The 22,607-nt window shown below is 46.2% G+C and overlaps 1 protein-coding gene across 5 annotated transcripts in view; it reads left to right on the forward strand.

The window, feature by feature from the left end:
- The window catches only part of TESMIN (testis expressed metallothionein like protein), a 44,248-nt gene extending 21,915 nt beyond the window's left edge, over positions 1-22,333 (forward strand). For all 5 annotated transcript variants that reach the window (XR_014836761.1, XM_003122426.7, XM_085010504.1 and 2 more), the window contains 4 exons: positions 14,489-14,591; positions 17,378-17,515; positions 19,687-19,862; positions 21,308-22,333. Coding sequence is in view for 4 of the 5 variants with exons in the window: in XM_003122426.7 (XP_003122474.3) it covers positions 14,489-14,591; positions 17,378-17,515; positions 19,687-19,862; positions 21,308-21,500 (610 nt within the window). In the remaining variant the exon portion in view is untranslated. The remainder of the gene's footprint in view (positions 1-14,488; positions 14,592-17,377; positions 17,516-19,686; positions 19,863-21,307) is intronic.
- Positions 22,334-22,607: the final 274 nt, after the last annotated feature.

Below are 22,607 nucleotides of genomic sequence, written 5' to 3' on the forward strand. Positions count from 1 at the left end.
TCCTGCTGGTGGCAACACCACTCTCCGTGTCTCTCCGTGTGCCACAGGCGCTGGCGTGGAGCAGATTTAGGAGTGGGCTCACCACTGCAAGTGTGGCATAGTCACAGTGATAGCTCCGAGTTTTCCGTAGCTTTTTCCTCTCCACAGCTGAGCCATGTTCTCAAGGCAGTGGAAGCTAATTTTCTTAGGGTGCCCTTGTCCTGCTCTATTGGAAGTCTCTCCTGGATAAAGGTTAAGAGGGATTGCCTCTATTACTTGACCATTAATAAAGAGAAAACCCACATTACTGTAGTTTTGAAAAATCAAAGTGATGCGCACACGTGGGAAAACATCAGCGACTCCGTCCGGGTCACAGTGGCGAGCACAGTACCTGCTCTGCCTCCCCATCCTCTGGACGCCCCCAGAAGCTGCCATCTTACCGATTGTCATCAGCTCTCTCAGGCTGCCTTCCGCAGCTGGAGAGATTATCTCTGGCTTTCTTGCTGTGGTAGACGAGGGTCCCCTCTCTGCCCTCGCCCCCCCTTTGCTGGAGCCCGCCTTTCTAGTGCCTTGGCTATTACCTTTAAACCTGAAATAATCTACTTCAGCCTGTTGTTGTTGTTCCATTAGAATTATTTTTAAATGTAGAATGAATCTGTATAATTAAAATGCTGTTGATGTACACTTAATTAAAAGGTAGATAAACGATTGTGGTTATTTTATTGAAAAGTTACTGATTCTTAAAAATGATTTTAAGATTTTAAAACTAGTTCATGTCTATCTTTCCATGAAATTTCTTAATAATTTTTATGCATTTTAAACATGGATTTGCTTCATCATGACTAGCTTTTTAAAAAACTGATTATAAACCCACTTTTGTAACAGGACCTTTTTTGATAGGGGCAGAGACATGTTAGATTTTAAACTGTTAGAAAATAATTTCATAGATTGAGAAGGAACCCTCTGCTTCGGAGTAGAGAAAGGTCTCTTCTCTTTCATGAGCACTCTGAAAGAAGGAATTGGTTTTATATTATGAACATAGAGGTTTTTTCAGGGCAACTTTAATTATCTCCTTCATATACTGACTTAAAAAAATCCAGACTCAGTTTTTTAAGCATCTTCTAATTCAATTTTTGCTGAGATACTCTATGGGGCTTGTTGGAAACAGTTATACTATCTAATTTTTTTTTCACCCTAATCAAATTTAAATCACGATTTTAATTGTAGATTTGGTAGTCTCCAATATTGTTGCTGCTTTGTCTCCTGTTAACAGGATGAATTAATTAATTAGAATTAAGCAGAATTCTGTGAAGTAGAAGGTCAAATCTGAATGATCATTTTTTATGGTCTCTCGTTCCTTACTTATACTTTTGATCCCTTCTTTTATATTTTATAATAATAAATACTTAATTTATATTCTATAGTTTATGATGCTAACATCAAAATCTGTTTACCGATTCTGGTGTTTTGTTTCTTCTCCTGATCTTTCAGTCATGGCTTGTTACCACATGTATTTTACGACTTTGTGTGTGTGTGTGTGTGTGTGTATGTCTGTGTGAACTATTGTCATTGGAATTTTATATGTGGAATTCTTGGAGGCTGGCTTGAGATTTCATTCCTTCGGAGGAGGTTTGAGTTTGCTTCTGCTTGGGGTTTGGCGGCACTTTCAATTTGGGCAACCTAAAGTTTTCAACTGTGATTTTTTGTAGGCCACGTACTTAGTATGAATCAGGTATTGAACCCAAGTAAGCCCCCTTCTCCCAAGCCAATGCCCAGACGCATTTTTCTTCTCCCTTTCTTTAAGCATATGGAAGTTCTTGGGCCAGGAATTGAGCCCACACCACAGCAGTGACCTAAGCCACAGCAGCAGCAACACTGGATCCTTAACCGGCTGAGCCACAAGGGAACTCCTCTTGCCCTTTCTTTTGCGGGGCATTTTCCTAGTTCATTCTTTCGTTGAGGCAGACCCTTCACTGTTCCAGCTTTAGGTGTAGGTCTTGGAGCTGATCCCATGCCGTGAGCGTTAGTATATGCAACTACATTAAACACGGATGGGCACCCATGTTAGTGTAGAGAAGCACTTAGGGCCAGAGCCAGCACATTGTGAATGGGCCAAGTATTTGCCGTCATCATAGTGGTGTCATCCTCCTTTCTCCATGCAACACTTAAAACCAAAGCCTTTGGTTGAGCTTTTGAGCCTTTGAGCCCAAAGACAGCTGCAGGCTTCAGCTTTAGCTTACCCCTCTGAGTTTTGGCTTCTCTTTTATTTTTCGGCCTCTGAGGAATTTTCTTATTTTTTTTTAACCAGCTCAAATATGCATCTGAAATGTTTTAAATATTTAATCCAATGTTTTAAAGTATTTATAGCTGGGGATTTGTCAGGATGCCAATGAATGACGAATGAGTTTGGAACATATATCATCTTGGTTCTTTTCAAAGACTATGACTAAAATTCTAGGGTGTATTATGGCTGTGGGAAGTGAATGTACCGCAGGGATCATAGGTCTTTTCTTGAGCAGTGTTACTACCTTGTCGTTAGGTGATAGAGTGCAATTTCCCCCCACCCCACCTTCAAAGTGTTGGAATGCTGCTGGCCCGCCAGCGCCTAAGCAGTCTACACCTCAAGACAGCGTCTTTAACAGACAAAAGCTCACCTGGTGTTTCACAGCCCCGAGTGGTGGCTGGAGATGTGGTTTTCTGGACAGTGGTGAGAGTAGATGGAAGGGGGACAAAGCAGGTACCTAGTTCAAGAATATACCGGCATTCCCGTTGTGGCTCAGCAGATTAAGAATCCAGCATCATTTCCATGAGGCTGCCGGTTCAATCCCTGGTCTTGCTCAGTGGGTTAAGGATCCCACGTGGCTGCAACCTTCAGTAGAGGCTGCAGATGCGGCTCAGATCCAGTGTTGCTGTGGTTGTGGTGCTGGCTGGACCCCTAGCCTGAAAACTTCATATGGTGATGGTGAGAAAGCATGAACTCAAAGGAATGAGGCCTATCTATGGAAGACCACTGTCCGCTCTTACTCATCAACCTGCAGGCAGGCAGATTTTTTGCCATTGAAGACTTGGAACCCTTAAGTCTGTCTTGACTGACTTACCAAGTAGGGGAGCCTGAGGCCAGTGAGGCTGATGCTTTTCCAGCTCTTTTGTTGTTGCTGCCATTCTTGTTGTTACCAACCGGGACAGACCAGCCTGAGCTTAGCAGGAGAGGAAAGCAACTTTGCATAGAGGGAAAGCCCACGTAAGTGGTAAGAAGGGAGTGCAAGTTTGGTCGGGGCCAGGGTGCATATTCAGTCCCTAGACACGGGTTTCCGACACTGTCTAACCCACATTCTGACCCTGAGAAAAGAGCAGGTGTGTCCCACGATGAGGAGGACTGTGTCGCGCTTACGACTGTATCTCTCCGTCCAGCACGAGGTCAAGGTCTACTGGGCACTCAGTACACAACAGTTGGCAGTGAGGGGTGGCTTTTGATGAACAGAAGTTCTAAATTTAGTGTAGTCGAAGTTCTCACTTGCCTTCATTGATGCCTTGTGCCTTGCTCAGGAAATCAGGCCATATCCCAGGACTGAACAGATGTGCCCTTAGACGAGGTTCTAAAAGTATTAAAGGTCTGATTTTTGTCAGTGAGGCCTTAGTACACTTGAAATTGATTTTTGTGAATGGCATTAGGTAGGAATCCAACTGGCTTTTTTCCCCATATGTACAGTTAGTTGTCCAGCACGATTACTTATGGCAAAGCCCTAATATAGTCCCTCTCAATTTGCAGTGTGTTCCCTCTCAGCTGTCAGGGTTGGAGTACACGTGTGAGTCTCTTTCTGGATTCTTGATCCTGCTCCATGCATGCATCCTGCTTCGTAGTTGCAGTGGTTTGTCTGTGAATGCCCTTCACCTTTGTAGTGAGACAAGCATCTCCTCTGCACATAAAGACCATGGTGCCCTTCCCATCTTTTCCTTTTCCTCTTCCTTGCCTTAGAGTCTCGGGGAGGACCGCTGCTGCCATGAGGAGGGACATCCTGGGGCTGGGCATTGCCTTGCTCCTGATTGTAATAGGAACACTTCTAAAATTCTCTGCCCCTGCCCCTAGACAAGATATTGCTGTAGGGTTTTGAGAGATGCTTTGTCGTGGAGTATGTGCTTAGCTGCTATAACAAAGACTCTAAACTACAGCCATTTGGGGGCTCTTGTGGCCACTGATCAGCATCAGGGTCTCTGCCATCCTCAAGTGAGTGGTTCTGTGGCTAAGAAGGCTGCCCCAGCGGCCACCGCCACACTCACATTCCAGCCACTGGGGAAGAGAAAAGGGGAGGGTGCAGACACACTCCTTCCCTTTTAAGGCATAGCCTGGAATTGCCACCCTCACTTCCACTCACATCCCCTGGGCCAGAACTCAGTCATGTGGTCAGACCACACCAAGCAGGAAGCTGGGAAAGGGAGTGGAAATGAACTGAAGCCACCCACATGCTCAACCAGAGTTGCTGGGGGGAGGGGCCTTCCCTGCCGCAGGCCTCTCTCTGGCTAAGGAAGTGTCCTGCTGTGCGTGGCTTCCTAAGAGGTGCTCTTTTTAAATTTTTGTTACAGATGAGTAGGAATTTTATCAAAACCTGTTGTTCCTGCATTCATTGAAATGATCAGATTGTCCTCCTCTTTTGATCTTAAAATGTAATCTATTACAATATTTTCTAATGGTCATCTACCCTTGTAGGCCAGGAATTGAACCCAGTTTGATCATGATGTACTGATTTTAGCTTTTGCATGCACTGCAAGATTTGGCGTTCTAATATTTTCCTTAGGGTTTTGTATCTTTATCATGAGTGAGATCTGTAATTTTCCTTTCTCATATTTTGTTTGTTTGGTTTTGGTATCAGTGCTGTATTGCCTAATAAAATGCATTAGCACTCTCCCCAATTCCCACTGGACCCTCTTCTTTTTCGCCAGCCTCTGAAAAAGTTTGGGCAAGACAGATTTATAGTTCTTTGACATTTGATTAAACTTTGCATGTCAAACTCTGTGTGTAAAGCTCTCTGGGCTAGTGCCGGGGGTGGGGGTCAGAGTAGGGGCATGAGATGGATTACACATTCATTTTTCTTATGTATGTATGTTATGTATGTATGTATGTATTTATTTTTTAGGGTCACACCCACAGCATATGGAACTCCCCAGGCAGGGGTCAAACTGGAGCTACAGCAGCTGGCCTACACCAATAGCCACAGCATCGCCAGATCCTTTAACCCACTGAGAAGGGTCAGGGATCAAACTGAAGTCCTCATGGATACTAATCAGATTCGTTACCGCTGAGCCACAAGAGGAACACTCATTTATTTATTTTAGGGCCACACTTGCATATGGAAGTTCCCAGGCTAGAGGTCCAACTGGAGCTGTAGCTGCTGGCCTACGCCACAGCCACAGCAACACTAGATCCTTAACCCACTGCAAGGCCAGGGATCAAACCTACCTTCTCATGCATACTAGTCAGGCTAGTTACCGCTGTGCCACAGCGGGAACACTCCCTGATTCACTTTCTTGAGCAGTCGCTGCTTTCTGAGTTTGTGTTTCTTCTTGAGTTCATTTTTTAATTTTGTTTTCTTCAAAATTGTTGATTTCTTTAAATTTTAAAATCTGCAAATGTATCCTGTTTTATATATTCTTTTTATTTTAAAATTATCTCTGTATCTGTAGTTAAAGCCTTTAAATTTTTTTAACTTTCTAATTTATACTTCTGCGGTTGTTTATTTGTAACTTTTCTCCTTCTTGATCAGCCTCATGAGAGGTCTGCGTCGTCAGTCTTTTCAGAGCACCAACTTTTGGTTTTATTGATTTTTTTTCACCTGTATTTCTCTTTCTTACTTCAGAAGTACGTTAATTACTCTTACTATTTTCTCCCTCATACCTTTATTATTTTTACTCTCTTGTTTTGCCAGCTCTTTGCGTTAGATGCTTATTTATTTCCAATCTTCTTTGATTTTTTTTTAGGAAATGCATTTAAAACTATAAATTGTCCCATGTACCACTTTACTGCATTCACCAAGAGTTAATATGTACTACTTTCATTGTCACTCACTTGAAATATTTTGTAATTTTCACTGTAATGTTTCTTCACCCCATGAGTTATTTAGGTGTACATTTCAAAGTGTCTGGATATGTATGTATATATATATGTGTATGTATGTATATATTTTTTAAGCAACATTTTTATTGTTAATGTTTATGTTTAATTATAATGTGGTCAGGTAATATGGTCTATGTGATATAAATGCTTTGAAATTAATGAGTACTTCCTTATGACTTAATGTCTGATCAACTTTTAAAATATTCCATATTAACTTAAAAATGTGTATTCTCTGTTTGTTGGATGCATTTACTATCCATTAGCTCAAGTTTGTTAATTTTTTAAAATCTGCATAATTCTTATTAAATTTTGTGTAATTTATCTATTTTTGATAAAAGTGCATTAAGACCTATCGCTGATTGTGAATTTGCTTATTTTTTCCTTGTAATTACATTTTGGTTTGTATAGTTTGAGTCTATAGTGAATAGTACACAAATTCATGGTTGTTATGTGTCTTTTTGGTGAACTCTTCCATCTATTGCTTTTTGCCTTATTTTCTCTGTTTGATGCTAATGTTGCCACACCATGTTTTCTTTTTTCTGCACCATTTTACCTCCCCCCCAGAAATACGCAGTATCATAGTGTGTTTTCTGTTTACTGCTTTTTCTTTGCTTCTTTTTGCTTGCCATCTGTTTTAGGAAATTGGCGCTAATGGCAAATGGAAGAAGCTGAAAGTTAGGGGCTGTTCCAACAATAGCGACAAAAGGTGGCGATGACCTGAACTAGGGTAGAGATGGTAGAAACCCACAGATTTAAGAGGCATTTCAGACATTCCATTGCAGCATTTTCCGTCACTCTTTATTCGTTCCACAAGTATTTTGAATGTCTGATTTCAGAAATGGGGATGACAGAAATGAGCAAGCGTCAAGGCCTCTGCCCTCTCAGCACTCACAGCCTAGCAGGGGAGACGGGCGTGAATAAAACCATCACGATATGAAGGTCGTAGTGGAGAGGTAGCAGAAGAGCAGCAGTGGCAGGGCTCATGGGGGTGGGGGAGGGGGTTGACCAAGAATGACCGTCAGGGGGAGCTTCCCTGAGGAAGAGGGGTGTTGGGTGAGGGGTTAGTCAGGAGTTAGTGAGGGGGGGAGTAGATTGGAAGTGTGTCGCTAAGAGTGTTCTAGGCAGAGGAACCAGCAAGTGCAAGGGCCCTGTGGCAAGAGAGAGAGGGCACAGGGTTCTAGGAACAGAAAGGAGGCCAGTGCCACTTGTGTCATGTCATTTATAATTCCAAAATATGTAAAAACAATCTGAATGTTCAGTATAAGGCGAATTGTTAACTAAATAACGGGATTCTCATTGTGGCTCAGCAGGTTAAGAATCCAACTAGTATCCATGAGGATGTGGGTTCGATTCCTGGCCTTGCTCACTGGGTTAAAGATCTGGGGTTGCCACAAGCTGCAGCATAGGTCAAAGATGCAGCTCAGATCTGGCATTGCCATGGCTGTGGTGTAGGCCTCACCTGCAGCTTCGATCAGACCTCTAGCCTGGGAACTTCCATATGCAGCAGGTTCGGCCCTAAAGATACATAAATAAATAAAAATAAATTACGTCACCATAGAATGGGGGCACTGTACAGTCATTAACATGGCATGTAAATCTATTTACATGTGATATTTAACACTGATCTTGATAAGTAATGAAAGCAAGCTGTCATATTGATTACTGATGTTGATAAGTAATAAAAGCACACTGAAACAGTGTACAGAATATGATCTTGTTTTTGTTCATGTACTATATGTAACCAAACCACATGTATTTATTTTAGTATGTATAGTTTTACAGAAAAAGTCTCAAAAATATTTACCAAATTGTCATCTCTAGGGAGTGGAATTCTGAGTGATTATAATTTTTCTTTTTGCTTATTTATATTTTAAAAAATACAACAAATATGATTTACTTATATCAAGAACAAATTAGCAAAGACATTTCTGAGCCAGAATCCTTAGACTTGGTGGCCCCTTGAATGTGAGAAAAGAGAAAGGTATTCATCAGAAATGACTCGGAGGTTGTGTTACTTGGTCGATGATGACACCACGGATACAGAGAGGGAGGCACTGCGTCATGAGCAAGGTGAGGGACGAACGTGAACCTCAGGAGGTGAGGTGTGGGCAGACTAGACTGAGGTGGGGTCAAGGGTCCAATATGGTTCTGGAGCACAATAGTGTCGCATGCTTCTGAGAGGTAAAGTGCAGGGAAGAGGTCCTTGTGTTTACCAGTAAGGAGGCTGTTGATCACCTTTGGGAGTTAGGCTGATGGAGGAGAAGGTCCGAGCCCAGTAGGGTAAAGAATGAATAGGAGATGAGGAAGGATTAGCAGCAAGTGTGGAAACCCTTTCCTGATTGGGAGGAAGAAAGTGAGGGTTTGGTGATACAGATTTACAAACCTTCAACTTGAAGTTTTATAAAGTAGAGAGGAAAGAGTCAATAAATAAAATCACCCAGCAGAGTGTACAGAGCAAGAAAAGAAATGCGCCTAGCCTGGACCTTGGTGAGTAAACATAGTTTGACTAAGTATAAAATTCTAGATTGTCTGTTTTTCTCTCAGTGCTTTGAGGACATTTTTCTGCTGTTTTCCGTTATTTCTAACACAAAGTCAGTGGTCAGTCTAGATCATGTCCTTCCCCCTCCCCCTCTTTTTTTTTTTTTTTTCTGGCCTTTTAGGGCCACACTGGTGGCATATGGATGTTCCCAGACTAGGGGTCAAATGGAAGCTTCAGCTTCCAGCCTACACCACAGCCACAACAGCATAGGATCCGAGCCACACCTGCGACCTACACCACAGCTCATGGCAACACCAGATCTTTAACCCACTGGGCGAGGCCAGGGATTGAACCCTCGACCTCATGGTTACTCATCGAATTCATTTCTGCTGAACTGCTAAGGGAACTCCCTCTCTATCTTTTTTTTTTTAATATATAATGTTCTTTTCATCTTTGGTTTTTCTTTTAATTTGCCTTTGGGGCTCATTAGTTTTCTGAAATCTGATGATCCACAACTTTCAGTAGTTCTGGAAGATTCAAGATATCCTCACTCCAGATACCTCTCTTCTGTTTTCTTTTTTCTGTCCTTCTGTAATGCTAATCAGACACAGGCAATCCCTTCTAACTAGCAACCATTTCTCTTTGTCTCTCTCCATATATATAGAATTATATATTATAATTATATATTTTTTAACAGTCTCGTTTTTGCCATATGGAAGTTCCCAGGCTAGGTGTTGAATTAGAGCTGCAGCTGAGGTCTACACCACAGCCATGGCAACATCAGATCCAAGCTGCATCTGAGAGCTACACTGCAGCTTATGGCAACATTGCATGCTTAACCCAGTGAGCAAGGTCAGGGATCAAACCCACATCCTCACGGAGACAAGGTTGAGTTCTTAACCTGCTGAGCCACAATGGGAACTCCTTTCTTCCATATTTTTAACTTCTTTGTCTTTTTATGCTGAATCTGTACCTGACTTCTTACTCTTTCAGTTTACCCTTTCTGACCTGTCATTTAGTTACTGTTTTTATCCAGGCCACCTGCATATAGTTTAAAGAACCAAGTAATTATACAAGGCTTATGACAAAAGATGTGGTTCCCTGGCAATTGTTCCTTATTTTCTGCTCTCCAGGAACTTTCAACCCTTAACCAAATCTTTTAATATTTGCCTCCATAAGTCTAAATAACATGCCTGAATTGCTGCTACTTGGCTTTTCAGTTTGGGCATGATCTCTTGTTTTTGTACCATGAAAGATGTGGATTTAGCTCTATTTCCTCTTCCTACTCACACATAACCTCCCTCCCGACAAATGTCTCCTATTCCCAGATATCAGATGTACATGGTTAGATCTGTATTAAGTATTAAGTATTTATTTTCTGTGACACCGAGCCTTGATTTTCTTCCTGCGCGTCTGTCCCTTAACTCTCCTCCACTTGTGTAGATGTTTTCTCAAAGCACCCAGACACCCTAGGTCTTCAGCGACTTGGTCTGGAGGGAGCCTTTCTCACGCTGGAGTGGCGGCTTCCAGGCCTGCGGCACACTTCTCCTCTCGGACCCTCCCTCTACCCTCAAGCTCAGAGTTCCTTGGCTGCTTCCTCATGTCTGACCCCTGGCTCCTGGAGCCCATAATAATGGGCTCGCGGCATCCTTCTGGTGCAGCACATCTTCCAGTAGCTTCCTGAGCAAGAGTGCATGGGAAATAATTTTTTCAGACCTTACATGTCTGAAAATGTCAGTCTCTCCTCACACTGAGATGCTCATTTTGGATTGGATAGTGGGATTTCCAACTTCAATTCAGCTTCAACTAGTTGAATTTTCTTTTAGAATGCTGAAAGCTTTGCTACATTTGCTTCTAGTTTCCAGTGTTGATACCGAAATTTTGACAGGATTCTTTTTCTTGTCCTTTGTATGAAACCTGCTGTATTCTTTCTAGAGCCTGTGAATCTTCTCTTTGTTCCCCTGCTCCAAAATTCAGGAATGAGATGTCTGGTTCTGGCCACTTGGCAGGCCCTGTCACCCTGGAAACCCCTGCCCTTTAGTTCTGGGAAATAGTCTTGGCTTATTTTCTCCCCTTAAAATTCTATCTTTCTGGAACCGTTATTACATAAGTGTTGGACCCTCTGGTAGTTCTCTACATTTTTCTTTCTTCTCTTGTTTTTTCCACTTTTTTAAAAAAATGTGTGTTCTAGTTTTCATACCTTCTGTTAAGTTTTTCATCCCCGTGATTACTTTTTTGTTTTACAGAAAGTATTTTTTATGGGCTGAGCGTTTTTCTTAGCATCATTTTGTTTCCTGGATGCAATATACCTTGATCTTCCTAAAGCTACTGCCCCCCCACCCCTAGTTTTCTTTTCCCGACACAGCCTGTTTTCTTTAGGTCTCTGTCTTTCATGTTGGAAGAGCTCCTACAGGGTCTGCACATCTTTGACTGTCACTTTGCTCACATTTAAGAGTGAAGCTGGTGTTCCCTGGTGACCTAGAAGTTAAGGACTTGGCATTGTCACTGCTGCTGTGACTCAGGTCACTACTGTGGCTCGGGTTCGATCCCTGGCCTGGGGACTTACATATGTCGTGGGCACAGCCAAAAAAACACACACACACACAAAAAAAAAGAAAAACGGAAGGGGGGCTCTTGGTACCTCAGTGGGTGGTTGCTCACCGTGGCCTCACCGCAGTATGATCTGACCAAGCCATTAATGGACGTTCTAGATTCTCAGAGCCTTTGCAGTCTCTGCCGGAATTCTAGGTGCTGAGTGGAAGAAACCCGGAGGCCTCCCATTTGCCTTCCCCACTTTTGTTCTGTATAATCCCCCGTCCTCGGCTGTTTCACCCTAGCTCTTGCTGCAGCCATGGAGGGGCAGTCAGGCTCTAGAAGGGAGGGGGCCTGGGGACTCGCCCCTCCTAGCTAGACTTTCAGCTCCCTTCTCATCACGTCAGAGCAGCCGGCTGCCACCCCTCCTGCCTTCAGAGCTGTTTTTCTGCTCTTCCTTCTTGAATCTGCTGTCCATTAACTCTGCCCCTTTTGCTTCCCAGCCTCCAACTCGTCTGTCCTTGTCTCCTCTCCCTCCGCCCATCCTAGTGGTTAGGAAAGCTCTGGAGAAACATTTTCCCCTTTTTCTCTAACTGTGGCTCAGACAGTGAGGTGTCTTTACGCTCTCCATCTGTGAAGCAGATTTGTGGGGAGGTTGCCTTTCAAGGAGATACATTTCAGATGGTAGGGTTTTTGTTTTTGTTTTTTGTCTTTTTAGGGCCATACCCATGCCACATGGAGGTTCCCAGGCTAGGGGTCGAATCGGAGCTATAGTGCCAGCCTAGGCCACAGTCACAGCAACGCCAGATCCAAGCAGCATCTGCGACCTACAAGACAGCTCATGGCAACACTAGATCCTTAGCCCCCTGAGCGAGGCTAGGGATCGAACCTGCAACCTCATGGTTCCTAGTTGGATTTGTTTCCGTAGCATCACGACGGAACTCCTAGATGGGAGTTTTTGCTCCAATTCCCACCTATTGTAGCTCAGTCTTTGTCCTATTTCCTGCAAGAGTGGCCCATTTGAACCCAAGCTCAGGTCACTAGAGCTGGTGGAGGGCCCAGGACAACACGTGGCAGCTGCAGAACTCCCTCCTCTGGGCTTACAATTTCTTGTCTTTTCATATTTGACAACTTCCTCTACTCTCCTCTTAGCTTGACATGCACTTTGAAATGTTATTTTAAAGTATTAAATGGGACAGTAGATTAAGGATCCAACTGCAGCAGCTCAGGTTGTTGTGAAAGTGTGAGTTTGATCTCCAGCCCAGGGCAGTGCATTAAAGCTTCTGGCATTGCTGCAGCTGTGGCGTAGGTCGCCAATGCAGCTCGGATCCAATCCCTGGCCCAGGAACGTCCATGTGCTGTGGGTACAGCCATAAAAGAGAAAAAAAGAATAATAACTGTTAAAATAATTGCATCTAGCAATTCTCTGACAGGAAGTTTTCTGCAAACATCTGGTCTACCACATTGCCAGATACAGAGGCCCTCCTGCATTTATGCCACAGTCTGTAGGAAGCAGCCTCATTCCTTGGGAAGCACGACAGGCTTATGTCTCTAGGGCTTCCCTCAGCATCCCTTTGATATGGTAGGTTAGGCGCCGTGATTTCCATTCTGTGGCTCCAGACACTGACTCATTAATAACCTGCATCAGAGAGCGTGGGGAGCTGGTGACAGAGCTGATACTCAACCTGCATTTGAAGCTTTTTTTTTTTAAGGGCCACAGGTGTATTGGAAGTTCTCTGGCTAGGGGTCAAATTGGAGCTACAGATGCTGGCCATAGCCACAGCTCACGGTAATGCCAGATCCTTAACCCACTGCATGGGGCCAGGGATCAAACCCATGTCCTCATGGATACTAGTCGGGTTTGTTTCCTCTGAGCCCCACTGGGAACTCCAGAAGCTCTTTTCAATGACTCACGCTCTCAGCAGAGAACACTGGGCCCTCCTCTCTCATTACACGCTGAGGCCATGGCGTGGCAGACAGCCTCCCAAAGCCTTTCTGGGGTGTGGGCTACAGGTAGGATCGTAGGCGTTCTTGCTGGACACGGCTTTTACATGCGTTGAGGAAAGTGTGTTGTCCCTGCCCGTGCTGAAAAAATGTCGACCTCAGGCTGTAAGCGCCTGGCTGTAGAGCACGAGGGCGGACTCCCACTAGAGCTCATGAAGCAGTTCACGTCACAGGCACTGAGAGCCCTTCGAGGAGAAGGCAGCTGCGCAGGCACTGCCCCTCCGACCCCAGGAGCCCAGGCTGCCCTGTAGACTCTGAGTTCATGGATGGCCTGGGTGACAACACTGTGATGGCATCATCACACCTGTGTCTCCTCCCCAACTGTGTCCCTTCCCCCAACACCGACATGGAATCAAAGTAAGACAAAGCCTGGGCCTGGTCCATCCTTAGGTGCCTTAGTTGTCATTGTTTTGGGCCACACCCTTGGCATATGGAGGTTCCCAGGCCAGGGGTCGAGTCTGAGCCACAGAGGTGACCTACACCACAGCTGCAGCAACAACAGGTCCTTAACCCACTGCACCACAGTGGGAACTCCTGTTGCTTTTAAATTTCATTGAAATATAGTTGATTAACAATGCTGTGTTAATTTCTGCTGTACAGCAAAGTGACTCCGTCTCACACACACACACACACACACACACACACACACACACACACACACACGTGTATTCTTTTTCACATTCTTTTTCAGCGTGGTTTATCACGGGACATTGAGTATAGCTCCCTGTGCTATACAGTAGGGCCTTAGTGTTTACCCATTCTAATACACACCTGCTAATCCCAAACTCCCACTCCCTCCCCACCCGACTCCACCCCCCTTGGCAACCACAAGTCTCCTCTATGTCTGTGTCTGTTTCTGTTTTGTAAATAAGTTCATTTGTGTTGTACTTTCAACTCCGCTTGTAAGTGATAGCGTAACGGTATTTGTCTTTCTCTTTCTGTTTTACCTAGTTTAGCATGATAATCTCTAGGTCCATCCCTGTAGTTTTTTTCTCAGGCAAGGTCTGGCCGAGAAGTGAACACGCGCTCAGCGGTGTTGGGTGGACTGGGGTGGGTGACAGCAAAATGGCTCTTTGCTCAGCAGTGCACCATGCTCCTGGGAGAGTGGCGGTGGCCTCAGGGGCAGGAGACAACTGACGCCAATGGACATCATCTGGGAAATTGTTAGCTCTGCAAACCCCTGTATTATGAAACCACTGATTCTTAACTAGTCTGTCTTCGGTGTCGGACACTGGAGAGGACCATCCCAGCAGAGAATCTTGTGACTGAGAGCGGTGTTGACTGCGGTGCGGCGGCCGGTGCGCTCCCTGTGCGTGTGTGTGGCCTTGTTTATCTGCTCACTCTGCCATCCCTGCCTTGGACTCACTGTGCTGTTTTATTCACAGGTACTGTGACTGCTTTGCTAGTGGGGACTTTTGCAACAATTGCAATTGTAATAATTGTTGCAACAATTTACGTCATGAAATCGAGCGGTTTAAGGCCATTAAGGTAACAAATTTCCATTAAATACACACATGTTTAAAGCATTTAAAAATGCCAGGGATATTCACAAAACCAGCTCCACAGATTTCTAATTTCAATCTCGGGAAAGCCGAAAGTGTGGCAGATTATACATTAAATAGGACTCTATTCCTAAAGCTGGGATGTTGGCCATGATGCGGGGCTGCCGTGAGAGTGGCAGCTGGAGAAAGACCTTTATTCTCCACCAGTGTGGGATGGGGTGGCCTCTGACAGGCAGCTGGGTCCCAGAAGGTTCTGGTTTAAGAACATGCAAATATCCACCTTGTCTCCATTTGAGGTTTGGAAATTTGGATTGTGTTATGCAGCAGATAAGCCTGTGTCTGAAAATCATAGGTGATCCACTGTGTGAACAAAGTTGGGTGAGAGCTCCCAGCTGTCATTTCATTTGGCAGGTTTTTATTCTCCTTGGCTTCGAGGTGAGGGGGAGAGTCTAGGGGCAAACTCCCTAGCATGCCCCACAAGCCACTTGCTAAAGACTAAATGCAGGGGCTGGCAGGTGTCCTCCCTTCCTGGAAGCACAAAAGATGGCCAGAAGAAGGGGCACAGTGACCCACCCAGGCCACAGCCTGGTGCCCTGTGACTAGCCAGGGGAAACTGAGAGCTAACCCCTGTGGACCTGAGACTCTCTCCCTGTGCCATGGTTGGTCGGTGTGTGTTTTTGTAAAATAATATAATTTCCCTTTAATTATAGATTTATTTATAGATAAATCAGTTGAAAATCATGATGCATCTAAATTTCAATATAGTAGCATTTTCACTAGGGGTAAAGCATACTGTCTGCAATCAAAAGTATAAAAGGTTTTATTTAAAAAGTGTTGCAGGAATTCCCTTGTGGTGCAGAGCGGTAAGGATCCAGCATTGTTACTGCAGTGGTTTGGTTGCTGCTGTGGTACAGATTCGATCCCTGGTCTAGGAACTTCTACATCCATGGGTGTGGCCGAAAAAGAAAGTATTGGAATTCATATGCATTGCTGGTAGGAATGGAAATTGGTGCAAGCACTTTGGAAAGCTGTTTGGCAATAGTTGCTAAAGCTAAACCTTTGTATGTGCTCTGACCCAGCAGTTTCATTCCTAAAAATATAGCTAAGAGAAATGAGTGTACCAGTTCCCCTCGTGGCTCAGTGGAAATGAATCCGGCTAGTATCCATGAGGATGCAGGTTCAATTCCTGGCCTCACTCAGTGGGTTAAGGATCCAGCATTGCCATGAGCTGTGGTGTAGGTCGCAGACGTGGCTTGGTCCCGTGTGGCTGTGGCTGTGGCCGGTAACTGTAGCTCCGATTCGACCCCTAGCCTGCGAACTTCCATATGCCACAGGTGCAGCCCTAAAAAGTGAAAAAAAGAAATGAGTGTACCAAAACAAACAAACAAACAAACAAAACCTAGAGTGTACATGGCCACCAGAGACAGGTACAAAAGTGTTCATAGCAGCTTTCTCCATAATAGCCCCAAACTGGAGAGAAGCCATGTGTTCATCCATGGGAAACTGGATCAGTCTGTTGAGGTGATCCCATAGCAGGAGACACACATCAGTGAGAAAGAAGGAACCGCAGCTGTGTGCTCACATGAGTGAATCGTACAGACTTGTGATGAAACAAGCCAGACACAAAAGAGTACACACCTTCTGGTTCCACTTAGAAAAGTTCCAGAACAGAGAAAATTAAAGCCATCCAAGTCAGAATAGAGGTTCTGGGGGGGGTGTTGATAAGGAGGAGTCATGCGGGAGCCTGGGGGGGAAGGGGGGTAGGACTGTCCTGTAACCCGACCTGAGTAGGTTCCCACAGGGGCACATACATGCGCAAATCCATCACACTCCGCCTCATGTTGTCCCTCATGCACAAGCAAAGCAGCCTCGCTGCAAAGGCCCTTGTGCACCCAGGGGGGTTTCCAGGCTCTGGAGTTGGATGGCACAGAACCTGCTCACCTGGGGAGGGGAGGGAAGGTCGGGGTGGACACAGCTTTATAAAGAGCACCAGTCACTTTGTTAGTCAAAGTAATCGTATGTCTGGTTAGACGGTAGACAGACAGAGAAGTTAAACAAAGCCCGGTACAAACCCACGTGTGCCGGGTGAGAAAGGCACCACGCGGTGGTTGAGCCCCAGGACTGGACAAAGCACAGGGACCTGGAGCCGGACCCCATCACCTGCCCCGTGTTATTCACCTCTCGGTGCCCTGGTCTCCTCATCTGTCAGCTGGCAAGTGCAGTGGCAGCGTTTGCGTCACAGTCGCTGGGAGACTTCAATGAGAGAATGCATGTAAATCACACAGCAGGATGCGTGTTCAAGAAACGGAGCAGTTAGCCAAGTGCCGAGATCCTGACTGTCCCTGGAAAAACGTCTGAGAAACACAGGAAGGGAGTTCCCTTGTGGTACAGTGGGTTAAGGATCCAACATTGTCTCTGCTGTGGCGTGGGTTCAATCCCCGGCCCAGGAATTTCTGCATGCCGTGGGCATGGCCAAAAAAAAAAAAAAAAAAAAAAAGGCAGAAAAGAAGTACATTCGCATGGACACAAGGATTTCCTTTACATCTTCATTGTCCATTAATTTTCTACCTCAAGGTGTTCACATGCGTTAAAATGACACAGGACGGGGAGGCACTTTCCTAACGACATGAGGAGGCCGAGGCACTCGGCTTGTTGTGGCTCCTCCTAAAGTAACAACCAGATCAAGGGACAGGCGAACCAGATAGCTTTCACTGCACATTATTTTTAAATAATACAATATGTCTTGACGGGGTTTTGCATTTTCTGTCTTAGGCATGTCTTGATAGGAACCCGGAAGCTTTCCAACCAAAAATTGGGAAAGGAAAGTTGGGAGACGTTAAACCTCGACACAACAAAGGCTGTAACTGCAAGAGGTCGGGCTGCCTTAAGAACTACTGTGAATGCTATGAGGTCAGTCAGCAAGTCTCAAGTAGCATTTTAGAAGCCAGGTAAACAGGTGGCCTAAGTAGCTTTCGGGTTAAAAAAAAATGTAAAGAGAGAAAGGGAATTTAATTTTATCCCTCCCAGGGCTTCTAAAAGGGCACCTATTAATCTACCTTAACTTCTCAAATATAAGTTATGCTTTATAGGAGTTCACCGGTGGCCTGGTGGGTTAAGAATCTGACATTGTCACTGTAGTGGCGCTGGTCACTGCTGTGGTGGGGGTTCTAATCCCTGGCCTGGGAACTTCTGCCTGTCGTGGGCATGGCCGAAAAAAAAAGTCTTAGATCCAGCGCATGCTCTTAAGCGTTTTTCTGATACTGGAATAGTAGTCTTGTTCTCCGGCTCTGCTAAGTTGTCTTCCTGCCCAGGGTATTCACCAGCTGTATGTGATCTAAATGCAGCAGGGTCTCCCTCCAGGGTAGGGGCCCTAACACCTTTCTCTGCTTTGGACTCCTTCGGCAGTCTGGTGATGCTTACGATGCCTCTGAATAATATTTCTGAATGCATTAAAATACATAAAATCACAAAGGAAACAAATTTCATTGAAATATGGTTTTCACAATAATTTTTAAAAAACCCAACGCGGTCGTATGGTTTTTTAAAAAAAGCTCCTCATGGTCTCTTGCTTCTGGAGACACGCGTTGAAGTGTCTGAGTGAGCGGCCGTCGCCAGCTAGGATTTTGGAAGTACAGTCAAAAACACGGCAGAGGTGGGGAGTTCCCGAGGTGGCACACAGAAGTGAATCTGACTAGTGTCCACGGGGATGCAGGTTCGATCCCTGGCCTCATCCAGTGTGTCGGGGGTCTGGCGTTGCCATGAGCTGTGGTGTAGGTCGCAGGCGTGGCTCAGATCCTGTATTGCTGTGGCTGTCGTGTAGGCCAGCACCTATGATTCAACCCCTGGCCTGGGAACTTCCACATGCCTCACTGGCAACCCTAAAAAGCACAAAGACAAAACAAACAAACAAACAAAAACCAAAGGCATAGCTCCAGAGAGGGAGTGGCGACATCCCAGAGAGGCCTTTCTTAAACGACCTCACAGCATCTCGATGGCTCGCCACAGCATCCGTGCTGGCTGCCGCGAGACCGTGTGTTAGCCCACCTTCCTCTGGCCGGCAGTGGCCCACTGGAAGTACAGCCGTCCTGTGGTCTCTGACACTACAGCAGACTAGAAATCCCCCCAAATTTCCTGCTCAAAACACCAAAGGTACAGAATAAAACAAGCTTTTTGGGCCCATGTCCGAGTTGAAAGGACAGAGGGAAATCCCAGGGCCTAAAACAGAGGGAGCCGAGCAGCACAGTGGCTGGTAGGGCCAGCCTCCCGACTGCAGGCCCGGCCTGAGCAGGGAGTTGACCCCGGGCCTGTCAACACAGCTGGGAACCCCCAGCCCCAAGTGTCACATGGCTATAAAGTCCACCCTCAAGGAAGGAGGAGGGCCCCCTTTGAACGCCCAGCACAGGCTTGCCCTTGGATGGGTTCCAGGTCTCCCCACGATACGGTCTCTGCAACAGCAGGCACCCCATGACACCCTCAATGGGGCCGGAGTTTTACAGCCAGCTGAGGCAGGCTTCCCTCAGAACAAGGGTCAAAGGAGGAGTTCCCATGGCGACCCAGTGGTAACGAACATGACTAGTATCCATGAGGACACGGGTTCGATCCCTGGCCTCACTCAGTGGGTTAAGGATCCGGCGTTGCCATGAGCTGTGGTGTAGGTTGCAAATGTGGCTCACCTCTGGTGTAGACCGGCAGCTACAGCTCCAATTTGACCCCTAGCCTGGGAATCTCCATATGTCTTGGGTAAGGCCCTAAAAAGACAAAAGACAAAAGAAAAAAGAACAGGGGTCACTTGAGCCTTTGCTCTCTCCCTAGTCAAGGGCGACAAGCCGCTACTCCCACACGTGTATGGCCCCTTGGCCCTCAGAAGCCCCCTCCCCACCTCACCCCCACCCTTCACATCCTGGTCACTTGCTTCTCTTCAATTCTGCCCTTTTTTTTGGGGGGGGGGTATGAAAATTGCAGAGTACATACATACATGAGCACACAAGTATAAACGGTTACTTAAGATCTTAATAGAAGTTGTCAGTTTTTGATGAACTGTAGGGCAACCTGATTTTATTAAAAGCATTTTATATCACCAGGCCAAGATCATGTGTTCTTCTATTTGCAAATGCATTGGTTGCAAAAATTACGAGGAAAGCCCTGAACGAAAAACGCTAATGAACCTGCCAAACTACATGGACATTGGAGGGTTTGAAGGCGGCCATCATTTGTCCCCGACTAAATTGTCAGGACTACCAACATTCAGAAAAGATAGGTGGGTACTCGGAACTAACCCTCCTAAGCGGGGAACTCCAGGTGAATCTGAGAGTCACCTCACTGGAAAGAAGGCGTGTTTGTCCGCGGTGGGGGTTGGGGCACCAGGGCCTGGGGAAGGGGGTCTCCGGTTCGTCTGACCAACCCTTGATCACACATTGTGCCAGCTCAGGGGCCTGCTGCTGACACCGCTTCATCCTATTTGTCCTCTCGGCTGCGCCTTTTCATCCTCGTTGAGTTGCCCCCAGTTCAGAACAAGAGCCGGGGGCCCTGCAGGAGCTCAGGGGGCAAGGGTATGACCCCGGGGCAGCAGATGCCTGAAGCGCTCTTTACCGCAGGGGGTGGCGGCAGGGCGATGGTCTCAGCCCGGGCTGGATTCCTTCCTAAAGGGATGGTGGGATCCCCTTGAGTTCGTCTCTCCCCATTCGGTGATTTCGAGGCTGTGTTATAGTCCCGGCCGGTCTCAAAACTTGAGTAACCATTATATCATACACTGGACTAGAGTCATCCATTAAAAAGTGTCTTTGAGTTCTATGTAATGGGTCAAAGCATGATTGTATACCAGATGTCATTAACTGACAACATTTTGAAAAGCCAAGTTCATGCTTGTTAGAGAGACATCAGAAACACTCATCACCGTGACCTACAGAGGTCTTGTCAGAGAAAATTTACCAAAACATGCTGCATTTCTGTGAAGTCACATGTGAAGACCTTCTCACCTGACCCGGGGATGTTGCGTGTCTGATGGAATGCAATAGCGGCTCCAGGCTCGGGAGTCTGGTCTCACAATGCCAAGGCCATGCTCCCGAGGGCGGCCCTGTTCTTTCATCTTCTGCAGAAGTCACTGTGCGTTGCCTTGACAGAGAGAGTTTAACCGATCCCAATCCAGCTCTTTTTTATAGTTTATAGTTCTCCTAAATTTTTTCAGTTCAAGCCGCAGCTGTCCCCTGAGCCCCGTGGGGAAGTTGGCTGGCCCTGTACGACACGGTCCAGCTGTCTTTCAGAGCCTTGTTCAGGGCTCAAGGGGCGTTCAGAGGTGAGGCTCTCCTGCATCGCCCCCCACAGAAGAATCTTCAGGCCATCGGGCCCCTGGGGAAGGGGGCTGGCGCCCAGGGTGGCTGTCCTACCGCCGCTTTCCTCAGGCAGACACTGTGCACAGAGCTCAGTGATGTGTCTTCTTAGTGGCTCTAATTTCAAGAAAATGTAGAATCTGCCACGAGAGGGTCATCTAGGAGCTGATAGAGTCACCTGTCCTCTGTATTGTTCTTCTAAAAGCAATCCTATTGTCGTCACAGGTAAGGAGTTTCTGATATTAGGAAGACGGCATTAGATTTAGCTGGTGACATTCTTTAAAGCGCCCTAACAAGCATGTCCCCTGGACTATGAAAGCTACTTAGAAACGGCGGAGCAAATGAACACAGCCTTTCCCTGGTCTTCTTCTGACAGGCGGTCGCCGTCGTGTATCTCCTGGGAGGTGGTGGAAGCCACGTGCGCCTGCCTGCTGGCTCAGGGCGAAGAGGCCGAGAGGGAGCGCTGCTCCGAGCGCTTGGCGGAGCAGAGGGTCTTAGAGGAGTTCGGGAGATGCTTGTCACAGATTCTCCACACTGAGTTTAAGTCCAAAGGGTTGAACGTTGAGTAGACGACACTGTGGTGAGAGGTAAACGCGTGTAGACTGTGTCTCCACTTTCTGAAGGAACCTATAGTTTAGACAGGTGGTTGTAAGGAACAGGAGGCCAGGTCTGTGTCAACAGCGTTGTCATCAAGATGAAGCCTCCCCCCTGCACAGGGCACGCACGCAGGGGGTTGACTCAGAGGCCCCGAGGGACGGGGCAATCAAAACCCTCCCGCCTTTTTGAGGAAGTGCGTGACCTCACGGCTGTCTGGACCCGGGGGCGAGCGTGGGTCCCTGTGATGCTGGGGGGACGGTCTGCACCAACACTGAGCAATGGCAGGTGGGAGCCGGGCCCTGCCGAGAATGCAAGCCCTTCCGACTGACCTCATCCTCTCTCGGGAGCGTCCCTCCTCGGGAGGCTTCTCTGCGTAAAATGCCGTAATGAGTTTTCCCCGAAAGTGTTTAGAAATAAATTCTCCAGACAGTCTGCGAAGACACCACTTAAAATCTGTAGAGAAACTGCTGCAACCCTGGGGAGTTTCTGAGTGTCAGTGTTTCCCCAGAGGCACAGGGGTGACCAGCTTCCTCTGGGCCACCAGGAGACGCAGGCCATTCCTCCTGTCAGTAGCATTTTGAGTTGTGGGGCTGAAAATTATCTAGTTTCTTATGTGTTTCCATTTACATTGTGAAAAGCTCTGTTATCCAACTAACTTCTCCATAATTATTGTTATAATATTATTACTGTTTATAAAATATGTTAAAATAACTAGTTTGCAGAAGTCAGCAGGTAAGATAAGTTATTAAGTTGATTCTCTTTGGGTTCTATTGTATAGGCAAAAGGAATAAAAATTTCAAACGTCTTCCATTGCTGTAATTAACTTAATAACTGAAAAATATGTTTGCTGTGTTTCTGTGTCCATTAATAGCATCAGCCCCTTAGAGAATGTTTAGAAAACTCATTTACAAACACGCCACTGAAGGAAGTGGGGTCGTAGGGCCTGGCCACCGGGCACGTCAGTAAGCAAGGAGCAGAGGAGCAAGCTGGGGATTTGCAAAGCTGCGTTTGGAATGGTCTGGTTCCAACGGGGAGCCACAGAGGTAACGAGACACTTAATTCCTCTCATTCCAACCCCT

This window comes from Sus scrofa, chromosome 2 (assembly GCF_054392235.1).
Source record: "Sus scrofa isolate SSC_HxYL_T2T_F1_AM1 chromosome 2, Sscrofa_HxYL_maternal_Yorkshire_Landrace_v2.0, whole genome shotgun sequence".
NCBI classification, from domain to species: Eukaryota; Metazoa; Chordata; class Mammalia; order Artiodactyla; family Suidae; genus Sus; species Sus scrofa.